Here is a 13,011-nt window from a genome sequence, read left to right on the forward strand (position 1 = left end):
GAATCCCAATCTCAAAATTGATCCATATATAAGGCGCACCCGATTGTAAGGCGCACCATCAGCTATTTCAATAAATTAAGGCTTTTAGATGCGCAGAAAATACAGTACTTTGAGTATTACTATATTTCGATTTGAAATTTTTTTAAAATATGTCATTAATTGAGGGTGCGCCTTATAGTGCGGAAAATACGGTAGTTAGATGACAATACTGCTGTATGTGAAATGTAAGGCATTACGTTGCTATTGCATTACTTTTATATTACCCTCAAAACACACCCGAGTACAGTTCGGATTTTTCAACACGCTGTACCTGCCGTGCATGTTTTTGGTCATGTGCGAGTAAGCTGGATCAGCAGGAAAGGACCTATTTGGGCACGAGAAATACAAGTATGCCACACCCAGGAGGGGAGAAACATCACGTGAATAATATTTTTGACTCTCTGATGTGGCAAAATGAGGCAAAGGTAACAATGAATCGGGCATGTCTCACGTGTTTCGGTGCACCGCTGCAATTTTCAAGCACAATAATAAAACGTGTTGTTTATTTAATAGCTATTATCTTTGTTCATACAGCTCCGGTGTTGGAATTAAGACATTGTGCATGTAGTACATATTGTACTGTACGCAAAACAACCACAGCCACATGATTTTCTTGCAGTAAATGAGTACAAATCGTACAATTATTTGAGAGACCGATCAATTCAGAAGTAATGCTTAAACTCACATACTTACCCAAGTTTAAATTAGGGATGTCATAAAAACAGCTTATTTGCGATCAATTAAATACAACCGTGGTCAAGGCGTTATTTTGTTAACCGCATTAATCACATTTTGAAGCTCATGTTTAGCCTATCACATAAATGCAAAACACCAAGCTGTGATTGCAGTCACAGCTAATGTAAAGAGCCATAGCAAAGTTTTTTTTTTGGCAAACTAGACTCAAAACTACATGTGTTGGAGTGAGTGAGGAAGGCACGAAAGATGATGTTTGATTATATTTATTTGGCTGCAAATTAACTAAATATAAGTATCCAGAAATATAATCTTACATCGTGCTTATGCTAAAAAAGAAAAAAAAAAAACTTGGCGCCGCAAAAGAGCATGCGTTAATTGTGAACTAAGAAAAAAAGATTAAATTAGCAAATGAAAAAATATTACAATAGACCAGGTATGCGTCCTTTCGAGGGATATTTTAGGCTTCACCAGAAGAATTGTTTTACACAGGAGACACAACTAATTCTCCACAAACTAGTTTTGGATCCAACCACATACAATAAATGTAAATAGTCACGAATGAAAATATCTTGCTTCTTTGTACAGGTTGCAGGATTGTCATTATCCTTTGGTGGTTCACACTCCATCACGTTGCTGCTGTCCCCGCTGACTTTACCGCTCATTGTTTTTCGTGGCGCCATCATGTGAGGTTGCAAATAGTAACAAGTCCACATGATTTAGCAAAAGTTGTAAAACGCTGAGTACAAATTGTTTTTACCAGTAGATGAAATGAAAGCAGAAAACATCTAAAAATAAAAGATCAATCTGTATACAAGCATGTACGCTCAATCTTTGAAATATTAAAGTCCAAAGTTTTACCTTAGGCAGCTGCGTACTCTTCAGTTTTTGATTCTTCAATGAAAATGAAGTTTTCTTCAGAAAAGTCCACCTCATGTTGTTGCATAATATCGTTCAAAAGAAACACCTTTAGAGGATTTATTGTCAAACATGAAACCGCTTTCTTCCCAAGCCTCATGCAGAAATAATCTGATTATTTAGAAATAATCTAAATGATCAAACGTTGTATTTGAAAAAACATTTTTTGTGTTTGAAGTCCATCAATATTTCTTTATAATGTTGATGAGTTAAGCATTATTGTGCAATTCAAGATTTTTTTTAATGGTCAACAGTCTAGAAGATGTTTTGCTTTCTCCGATAATGCAACACACTTGGATAGATTTGTGACGCGATTTACATGACATTTGCAGTCGAGTTTATGTCCCAAAATTACCCCAAGAAATTGGATTTCATAAGCGCGTTCTATTTGTTTATCTGCCATCAGTGTTACGATTTTTAGTTTTCCCCCCGAATATTAAAATTTTTTCTCAAAAGTTCAAAAAATAAAAGCACATAAACAAACATCCTGAAATAGAATTCGGCGTTCTCAAACTTTTGACTAGAAGTGTATGTCGCTAAAAGAGTAAAATGCATCGAAAAAAGGGAGGACGCAATAATTCGCAATAATAATTATAGAATACTATAATGGTATTATTTGTTTTCTTTCTCGTTACCGCGCATGAGGACAAAGCGTGATGAACAAATATGAAAAAAAACCGTTTGATCCGGTCAGGAGCGCAGACATTACTGAGTCATATCTGACTGCAACTTGTGGTTTCATTGGAGGGTGTCATGCCCCCTGGCACCTCTCCAAACAACCTCCAAGCTTTACAATGAGATGATTTGCACATGCGGAACGCACCGGTTATGAATGGGTGCATGGCTCGAAGTCCCGCCTTTTCCGCTTTGCAGCGGACCAATCATCCGCGGAGCTGAGCGCGGATGGGACGTCAAGACAGTTGCAGTCGTGTCGCGATTGGAATGTTAGCGAGGAACAAACGGAACAACTGAGCAGTCGAGAAGGGGTCACTCGGACTGAGGAATTCCACCTTTTATTGTTTTGGAACGTTTCCGAGCATCGGCGTAGTGCGACGTCAGCCTTTTTTTTTTTTTTTTTTTTTAGGTCGAGGAGAGAACTTAAAGCGCCGCCGCCGAGCTCCATTTTCTATCAGCGCATCTCGGCCGATTGTGGAGCTAGTTGGAGATAAGAGCAATGCCGGGATTCGTCAGGTTATGCCGGTGCAGCTGAACTGATCGCTCCGCTCCTCGTCGCCGCTTCTCGCGTTTACCTTCACGGAGAAGCATGGAGTGATCGGGGGGGAAAGGGAAAGCCAGCGTCGAATCACGCCGAGCGGTTCGGGACGGAGCACGGCTGCGGCGCGGACTACGCTCCTACGTTCTCGCTGAATGTGTTAGATCGAGTTGAGCGGGCGAGCTTTCCACCGAGGGGACCCAGTGGGACCCCCGCTGCTGTTTACCCGGAGGGAGCGGCATCCCACACGGGCACTTTTCCGTTTGCAAAGCTCTGAATGAGAGTGGGGAGAAGCGCCGCGCAAGAGCTCGGGGTTCGGGCGGCACTCGTCTTTCTCGGTGCGGCCAAGACCCTCGGACATGCCGGAACTCTTCAGACGCGAGAGAAAGGGAAGCCACTTTTAAAATCGCCCACATGCGCTGGATCAATCGCTGGATTTGGGAACCGAATACGCAGAAGGGGGGTTGGGGATCCTTGGAGGAGGCAGCCGGAGGATGGAGCCGTGTAAGCGGTGTTGCTGAGAGCCTGACTCGGGGCCACTTTGCTGTTCTTATTCCGAAGCGAGTCGCGTTTGTTCTCCGGACACATGCAGGCCAAAAAACGCTACCTGATCCTGCTGTCGGCCGGTGCTTGCCTGGCGCTTCTCTACCTCGGAGCCGTTCCGCTGCAAACGGCGAGCGGGCGACGGCATGAGAGCAGACGCCGCGGGTACCGACTCAATACCCCTTGGCCTCACTTCTCCGACCGTTTACAACCATTCGTGCCCTGGGATCAGACTGACACCGAGGAGTATAACGTGCACACATCTGCCAAGCATGACCGGGACGTGAACACGAGTGTTTACAAAGGCAAACGGTGCCGAATGGAGTCATGCTTTGACTTTTCCATGTGTAAAAAGAATGGATTCAAAGTTTATGTTTACCCGCAGCAGAAGGGGGAGAAGATCTCAGAGAGCTATCAGAACATTTTGTCCACTATCGAGGGGTCCAGGTTTTACACCTCGGACCCAGGTCAGGCGTGTTTGTTCGTGCTGAGCTTGGACACCCTGGACCGGGACCAGCTGTCTCCGCAGTACGTCCACAATCTGAAGACCAAGATCCAGAACTTGCCTCTGTGGAACGATGGCAGGAACCATCTCATATTTAACTTATACTCTGGGACTTGGCCGGACTACACGGAAGATCTGGGCTTCGACATCGGTCAGGCGATGCTCGCCAAGGCCAGCATCAGCACGGAGAACTTCAGACCCGACTTCGACGTCTCCATCCCCCTTTACCCCAAGGAACACCCGAGGACCGGCGGGGAGAGGGGCTTCCTGAAATATAACAACATCCCTCCTTCGCGAAAGTACATGCTGGTCTTCAAGGGGAAGCGCTACCTGACCGGTATCGGTTCGGACACCAGGAATGCCTTATATCACGTCCACAACGCCGAGGACGTGGTGCTGCTCACCACCTGCAAGCACGGCAAAGACTGGCAGAAGCACAAGGACGCACGATGTGACAAGGACAACGCCGAGTATGACAGGTATGTCACTCAATAGCTTGTGTCGCGTGTACAATTTGATTTTTTTTTTCCTCCTTAACGCCCGGTCGTTACAAACCAGTCTAAACAGAAACAAATTGGGGAGTTGTAATTCTCACCTACTGCAGGTAATAGCACCTCATTTCCTCTTAAATATGAAACACAGTAAAACATCTCTTCCAACTTAATTAGCTCTCACGCCCCTTTTCTCCCCTCAGCTCAGAATCAGCATCCCTCTGAGGCTGAAGTTGTCTGCGGTGTGCGTTCACACGTTAGGCTCAGCCAGAAAGATATTTAGTGCAAATAAATCAGTCGCAATGCTTTAGTTTTTACCAAGATTGTGTCATCGTTTCCATCCGAGCCCCGGGGGTTAGTCGACTACCCCTAATTTTGAAGGTTTCATATTTGTCTAGGTGATAATGATTTCCCGCAGCTGCTCGGCGCGCTTTCATCCAAAAGGCGCGCTGGTGTCGAGCTCCCCTCGCCTGTGAGACCTCCGTTTCATCCGCGTCGGTCAAACCGGGGACGGTCCGCCCTTTAAAACCCGGAGGGGCTCGGGCGTGTGATAACAGCGCTCGTCCACGTCATGCCTCGTGGGCGTAGGTGTGCACCTGTGCACGCACATGCCCCGTCAAGGTGAAGGGGAAATTTGAGAAAACGTCGGAAAAAAAAGACTCCGCATATTTTCAGTCCGAAAAAAATATGGCCGACGACTTTCGAATGAATGTGAAGTAATGAGCTTGACATTTCCTTTCTGGGGGGGGCCAGGCAAGTGAGCCAGAGTCGCATTTTTCATAAAGGGACAGCCCAAATGCTTTGACGTTGTTACTCAATACATGATTGTGGTTGTGAGAAACCTTTGCGGCACACCAAAACAGCATCAAGACATACCAGGAGTTGTTTTTTTTTTTTTTTTCCTCTCTGTGTAAACACACAAAGTGGCACAATGCTGGCACCACGGTTATGGCGGTCTTGTAGGATCTCTGCGTTCGCATGGCAAGTGAGCAGAAAGAGCAAATCCTGTCCGTGCATGTCGGACTAGAAAGCGTTGAGTCACGTTCCCGACACCGAGGCGAGTTTCCCATGTCAGAATCATAATAATGGCCACCCTACCGCCCAGCGTGGCACAGTAAAGGTTAGGTTAGCGCGAGACTCATCGGTGTTCGCTGATTGGTCAAGAAGAAGAACTACGGGGCGGAGCTGTGCGGCGGCCGCCCCCCTGGCCAACCCCACCATTAAATATGCTGAAGATAATTAGTTGCGCCTTGTTGCCTTTTCCATATAGTCGCGTTACACCGAGGCACTTGGATGCTCCGCCGCCATAAATTCAGATCGACTATCCGTCTGAAGAATACGATTGAGCTGTGCGCGGAATGCGAAATTATTTTTCATGATAATGAAATATTTTGATACTTGCGGTGAGCATTCGTCAAAATTATTGCGTTTGAACTTGAGCGTGCAATCGACGTGTCTGTGAAGTCGGTGTTTATCATAATATCTGCTTTTGTAAATACAGTCAGAATGAAAAGACAGTACACTATAGCAGTCTTGCATAATACGAATGGATTTAATAATGTGCAAATGCACATAAGCATACTCACGTCATTGCGGTTAATTAAAACTAAATAAAATATAATTAGAGCAGCTAAGAATAGAAAAAAAACCCCGTTGTTCATTAAATGAAACAAATAGGAATACTTGAAGAAAGATAGGTCATTGAAAGGAACTTTATAGTTATTCATGCAAATATAATTTCGTCTTTCAATTTAATATGATGCATGACCTTTTGGAAGTTGTTTTAAATGCATTTATTTCCATACCGTGCAGGCATATACGTGAAGAAAGGTTGAACACTAGATATTAATAACACATTCTCTTTGAAATAAAAACCCCCCAAAGTGATTCAAATAATAGACTAATCAGAAAAAAAAACACTCTCAAAACTAATTATAACTAACCCAATTAAAACAAAATAATCAAATATGAACTATACATATTACAAAATCTAAAAGTCTGTTTGTACAACTATGTTTTTTAAAAAAAAGCTTAAAATGAATGCAATATCAAGAACCCTTTTGACGTCCTTTCAGCCTATAAAAAATGTAATTGTCATGACATACAGTACATTTATATCTATATATTATTTAGTACATATATCCTTTATGATAATGTCATCAATCAGCACAATGCTGTGACACGCTGACAGTCGCTTGACATATTGAACTACCAATGTTGCATTGGCAAACGTAATCATTTAAAATCTATTTTTTGTAAATTTAAGAATTCAATTTGGGGACTTCCTGCTGTCACATAATGCCCTGCAATTGTTGTTTTTTTTTTTTCTCTTAATCGACTGTGTTATTAAAGCTAATTATATAACAGTTGACTGTTTAAGAAAGCTTAATATTTCTGTTTGTAACGGATAAAATCTCAAAATACGGACTGTATTTGGATGCATCATGAAAACGCTATGATGTCGCTCACATGAATTTTAATTGAAATTCTCCCAGAATGCATTTCTCTGTTTAACGCCAGAGCTCCCCTTCTTCCATAATGTATACTTATTTCTTTTGAGACTTTATTGAGCATTTTCTTCATTCATTAATATTACAGACGCGTGAACTTTTTATTTAAATGATGTCAATCGTTCTCACTGGTGTGTTACTATATTGCGTAATGATTTTTGCTTCTTCCTGTATTTTGATGTTGCCTACAGTTAAAAGTATTTTTAATTGATCAAATTAAGAAATTATTTTAATTGAAGTGGAAATAATTATGCGACTGGCATCACTTCAATCAATTCACACATATTTTATCCCCATTGCTTGCACCTGTGTTTTTTTTTTCTTTTTTTCTTGTCGGGTGCATGACAATCCACCATGTTTTTTTGCATGTCGGCTGAGTGTCAATCTACGAGTGGTTGATCGCAATTAGCAATAGCCCCACTTTACATAGCTAACAAAACTCGTCGCCCGCGCATACTTGGAAAATTTAAGCGTCGAACATATACAATGCAAACTGAAGTGCTCCGTTGGAAGAAATGTGGCGTAGGCGACTTGTTGAACTTGACGTGAACTCCAAAATGTCCCATTCTTCACAGCCCAATCTGACATGCATCAGGAAGCGCTCCAAAAACAAACCATACAAGCGAGCACTTGTCATTTCATACGCGATTCTCAAATCATCACATCCTCAGCTTCTCTGTCTTTCAAAACACAAACAAAAAAAGTTGCTTGGCATTCTACTTGTATATCACCTGATTGGGTATGAATGAAGTTGGATGAGTGTTTAGGTGGTTGAATGAATCTGAATTTGACAAGGTTTTCATGTTCCAACTCATAGTGGGTTTCATTTAGAGAGTCAGCCTGCAGTATTTAAATTCCGCCTTCTGCTTAAACGGAAATAATCCACCTTTGCGTTTACAGTTTGTACCGCGCGCTTTTCTTTGCTTTTGTTGCGGTCGTGTGATTTTCCGCACTCCTTTCAGGAATCTTTGAGTTGCTCGATTCCATGCGCCGAGAAGAGCAACGGCCACGTGTAAGCTTGATGCATTTCAGATGCGGTCGCCGGGCGACCCGATACTTTTGTCTCGGTTTATCGGGCGTATTCCCTTCCTTCGTTCGAACGCAATCAACTCATGCTTTCCATTTTGATTGAATGTAAAGTCGTTTGGTTGCAGAAAGCCTGACGCAGCCCTCTTAGTTAAATTGATTTTGAGTGCATCCAACAGGCCGCGGGTGAGGAGGCCGACTCAGGAATGCGCTCACGTGTCCAAACAGCTGTTAGTTGTTGATTCTGCGAGCTCGGAATATATATGCGTCTATATATTTGAGCGCGGCTATCGCTGACACAGACGCGGTGGAACACATGCTTTAAATTTGATGGTTTCCATCCACGGAAACAGCGCACGCGGGATCAGACGGGCTCTACACCCGCTGACCTTTGAACTTTTTTTGCCGCGCGAAGGAACGGCGCTAAGCAAAAGAAACCGGCCAACGTCGGTGTGACGCACCGCATTCGCCCCGGATGGATGCAAAAGCAATTTTGGTCACAAATAATCTCAACGCACCTCCTGATGATCGAGCCCGCTATCGGTTTCAAACAAGCTAGCAATCCAACAGGTGCTTGTAAAGCCATGCAGACGGTGAGGAAATAGTTCATTAACGACGGGCGGCTTACCATCAAAACATTTCAAGTGCCACCGCGCGGGAAATCTACTAACGTGGCGAAAGAATGCGAAAAATGTTCTCACTTGAAGCGCTTTCAAGTCGCGGATTACGCAGCGCGTCTGTTCCGACTTGCATCTGCTGCATCAGCGTAGCGTTACAATTATTATCTGCCTCCAGAAACGGTGATTAAATTCAGCCCTTTCCCTTTAAAATGTCTAGAGGGTTAGACGGTAATTATGTGTCTACACGTGCTCATTATTCTTCATACTAAGGCATGTGTGCTTATTTCTTATAGGACATATTGGCCTACATTAATGACTAGTCCCTTGTACGCAGCTGTTTTGGGAATGCTTCACCTCTGTTGCGCCTCGCCGCCCGAAAACGGAAAGATTTGTAAAAGTTGCGCTAATTAATGGCGGCGGATGTAGAAACGGCGCCGTTTCAATGTCTGTGAATGAGACGACCCAAGCGCTTGCTGTAATGGAATCACGGTCACAAGGGAAGCGCAGGCTGCATTTAGGCGGGAATTGTGATGAGGGTTAGGAACATATTCCGTCGCGCGTTAAAATGTCAGTAAACGTGTTGTTGTTACTCTAAAAAAAGTATTTCATGCAGTACATGGTGAACATATGCCATTTTCGAGAAATTTTTGTTGTTTTTTTTAAAGCTGCACTGACTATAATCGATTAATTAATTACTAAACTAATTAATTACTAAATTAACCTATAACTATTTATGGTAGTTAATTAATCAATCATTTAGCAAATTAAAATGAGTAAAATAATTTCACTTTTTTTTTTTTTCAAATATTATTGTTCTGTTGGATCAAATCAACATTTGCAACTGGAAAACGTTTTACAGTTTTGACGACGAACAAAAATATAAAGGATTTGCACTTGCAGTGTTACTTAGAAAATAAGTCCTATAATAAAGAGATGGAAATTTAAACATGTTTTAATTTTGGATTCGTTGATCAAACAACAAAATAATCAACAGATTAAGTCATCGTTAAAATGTGCTTTTGGACAGTATTCGGCTTGATTTCAATATCAACAAGTCGATAATCTAATTAATCAAAAATGATTTCATTTAATCACTCAGAGACCTTCAAAATGTCTTATCTTATTGAGTGAGATTGATTATCATTGTGCTGCAGCCTGCATCAAAATGAAACATTTACAAATACCGGCTTGTATTCACGAAAAATATGTGCAACATTTTTGCCTATTTAGTGACGTTATCAGAGACATAATCAATATTAGTGCATTTTCTACACTATACTTTTTTGGGGAAAAAAGACTGGGATGGGAGTTAAAACTTTTTTTCACGTTTACATCGAATTCACCTATTAGAAATGAACCTATTTTTAAAATAATCATTACTCACAGCGCTAATCTCTTCAACCCATACGCAAAGTAAAACCAGTATTGCATTTCTAATTGCTTTACAAGCATTTCGAGATTGAGTTATCTTTGTGCTACTACAACGGCTGCCGCCATCAAGGTCGCACGGAGGCCATGGGAAGTGAATAAAACGGAGGCATTTCAGGAATGGAAATGTCGAGAGGAAATTTGTAGAAGCGAGTGAGATATGACTGATACTTTTGGCTGCGCGTCGTCGGAGTGGCTCGCGTGCGCGGCAATAAAAAAGCTTGGCCCAGAAAATAGCGCTTTGAATTTCTTCCCATTAGGTGGCAATGACAGGAGCACAAACTGAACACCGCTTGTTTTATTACAGCGGTTTCATCAGCAAAAATTGTTCTTGCTCGGGGGAAATCCTCTCTAAAGTGCTTTTGCGATGCTCGTTTCTCTGTTGTACTCGCCCTCACCTCGGCGCTTTTTTTTTTCCGGTCTTTGTCGAAACAATGGCGAAAACACGTTCGGTTGGGCCCGCCGTGGCTTCTCGCCACACTCGCACGCGTTTCCAAACGAGGTGACATTTTGGTGACACGACAGGAAACGAGTGGAGAGGCGGGAATTCAGGTGGGCCAAGTGAAGGAAAGCGAAGGAAGCGACACTTCCCTTCGGCGTTATCTCACTAAAACACGGCTTTGAGCGGGAATTTTGCAGCACGCCGTCGTCTGATAGAGGACTCCTTCTTGGAGATGCGGAATGACGAGCCAGAAGCACACAATAGTGTTGCTCGTTTCTCTGTTGTACTCGCCCTCACCTCCATCGCTCTCACCTCGGCGCTTTTTTTCCTGTCTGTCGAAACAATGGCGAAAACGCGTTCGGTTGGGCCCGCCGTGGCTTCTCGCCGCACTCGCACGCGTTTCCAAACGAGGTGACATTTTGGTGACACGACAGGAAACGAGTGGAGAGGCGGGAATTCAGGTGGGCCAAGTGAAGGAAAGCGAAGGAAGCGACACTTCCCTTCGGCGTTATCTCACTAAAACACGGCTTTGAGCGGGAATTTTGCAGCACGCCGTCGTCTGATAGAGGACTCCTTCTTGGAGATGCGGAACGACGAGCCAGAAGCACACAATCGTGTTGCTCCTGTTCTCCGTGGCAAAAGCGGGCGTCACTCTGTTTGGGTTCCCCGTGTTTGTCTTTCTCGCTGTCAGATGAATAAATCATGAATATTTCATGATCGCCTGGTCTCCCTTAGATAACGCATCACCTTGTGACGGGGAATGTTAATGATGCACCATATAATTAGTTTGAGCATGTCGCACGCGGCCTAATTGGAACCCTTTGATATTTGGGTGTGTGTGTTTGCGTAAGAAATACGGGAGCCAAAGGCTATGAAATAAGCTGCGCGCTAGTTTACCATTTTGGAGTAAAATTTCAGAGTTATTTGAAGAATGTCGCCTGGGTCCACCTGCCAATTTGTCAGAACTCGTTTTTCCACTGGAATCATTGCCGTCGGTGCTAATATTGAGTATTTAAAAGTGAAATAAATGATGCAATCAAATCAAAAGAGCCTGTGGCATTAATCAATATTTGCCCTTGGTGTTAATATATAGTATTTAAAAGTGAATGTGAATTGCATAAATTAACATAATACGAGACAGTAGATGCTATGTGGTTTAAGGACGGCGTTAGCAAGTGTTGGAAACGCTTGAGTTCCGTGTCTGTCAAGTCTAACATCAAAATCTAATAGCTGAAGTTTAGGTAAAATAGTTGTTACGGTCTTTTTTTTTTTTCAGTTTTTATGCACGGTTGACTAATCTGTTAACCCTGGAAGAAATTCGGCTATATTTTTCACTTGTCTTCAATGTTTGCATCAATGTTTTTTTTTTTGTTTTTTTTTTTTTGTCGTCTGTGACATGTTCCCCATCTGTCGTACGTGCACATCCCCGTTTGGGTCTTTGTCCTGCTAAAATGGCCGTGCGAACAGGAGCATGTGTGTGCGAGTGCACCCTGGAAGACTGGGGTCACGACCCCGCTGTCTGTCCCCTTGCTTAGCGAGGAAGGCAAAGCCCCACTCGGTGACCCACATTCATTGAGGGATTACCAGTGCAGCCAAGCCGCCTCTGGCCTTTAAGGTGCTTGCGGCCATGTTGTGGGGGGTAAGAGTGGGAAATAATTTTCGGGTGGATGCCAAGTCCATTTCAACTAGTTTGAGGAACTTGAGGAATATATATATATATATATATATATATATATATATATATATATATATATATATATATATATATATATATATGTGTGATGATCGTCTGGAAACTCGTCAAAAGAATTAACTCATAAGCGACAGATGAAGATGTCTACTTTTTGTATCGTCCTTTAGATCAGGCTGATACATTTTAGAAAACCGGCACAAGATTTGCGGTTTCCTTTTTGGGACGGTGCAGAAAAGAAGACGGGTGAGCGAAAAGCGATGATCAGAAGAGACAGGTGATCGGCTCCCCATTAAAATCTCTCTCGGAAAAGGATTAAAAGACACGGCTCCCGTCTGCGTGGTTAGTGAGCAAAATGAGCTCTGACTTATACCGTGTGTCTTTTTTTTTCTTCTTTTAGAAACGTATTAAATTGTCTCTGGTTTTCCAATGCAGAGTAGGGCATGCTGAGAAGGGGCAACACAGCTTTGTGCGCATATCCTCTTTACTGTCAATCCAAAATGCTCTCAGTCACCGGGATCAATGCTATCGTTCTTCCCGAGTAGCCCGTGTTAAAATCAAACAAGTTTGTGGCACGTTAAATAAAATGTTTCTTTGTTTTTAAGGACTTCAAATAACTTTCTCTCAGGCAGTCTGCTTTGTGTCTCTTAATTTCTACGCGTCTTTTGTTATTTTCGGTTCCCGTGCAGGCTGGGTAGTCGTTTAAACGAATGCAACCTTTTTTCGGGAATAAAATGCAATGTTAAGCTATTTTCTGTGCCACAGGTGATTCAATTGTTTTGGAACTTTTCGAGTCATTTTGCAAAAAATCGTTTTGGCGACCGGCTAGCACATACAAATCGTCATTCAAAATCATTCAGCTCTAATTCTCACTCAGTTTGATTCATATCGAT

At 42.7% G+C, this 13,011-nt stretch overlaps 1 protein-coding gene across 1 annotated transcript in view; it reads left to right on the forward strand.

Moving 5' to 3' along the window:
* Window positions 1–2,617: 2,617 nt before the first annotated feature.
* ext1b (exostosin glycosyltransferase 1b) overlaps window positions 2,618–13,011 on the forward strand; it is an 87,263-nt gene continuing 76,869 nt past the window's right edge. The window contains exon 1 of the mRNA XM_088404428.1: window positions 2,618–4,390. Within this exon, the coding sequence (XP_088260554.1) occupies window positions 3,450–4,390 (941 nt within the window). The 5' untranslated portion in view covers window positions 2,618–3,449. The remainder of the gene's footprint in view (window positions 4,391–13,011) is intronic.

This window comes from Hippichthys cyanospilos, chromosome 21 (genome assembly GCF_059441005.1).
Source record: "Hippichthys cyanospilos isolate Australia breed blue-spotted pipefish chromosome 21, RoL_Hcya_1.0, whole genome shotgun sequence".
In the NCBI taxonomy this organism is placed as follows: domain Eukaryota; kingdom Metazoa; phylum Chordata; class Actinopteri; order Syngnathiformes; family Syngnathidae; genus Hippichthys; species Hippichthys cyanospilos.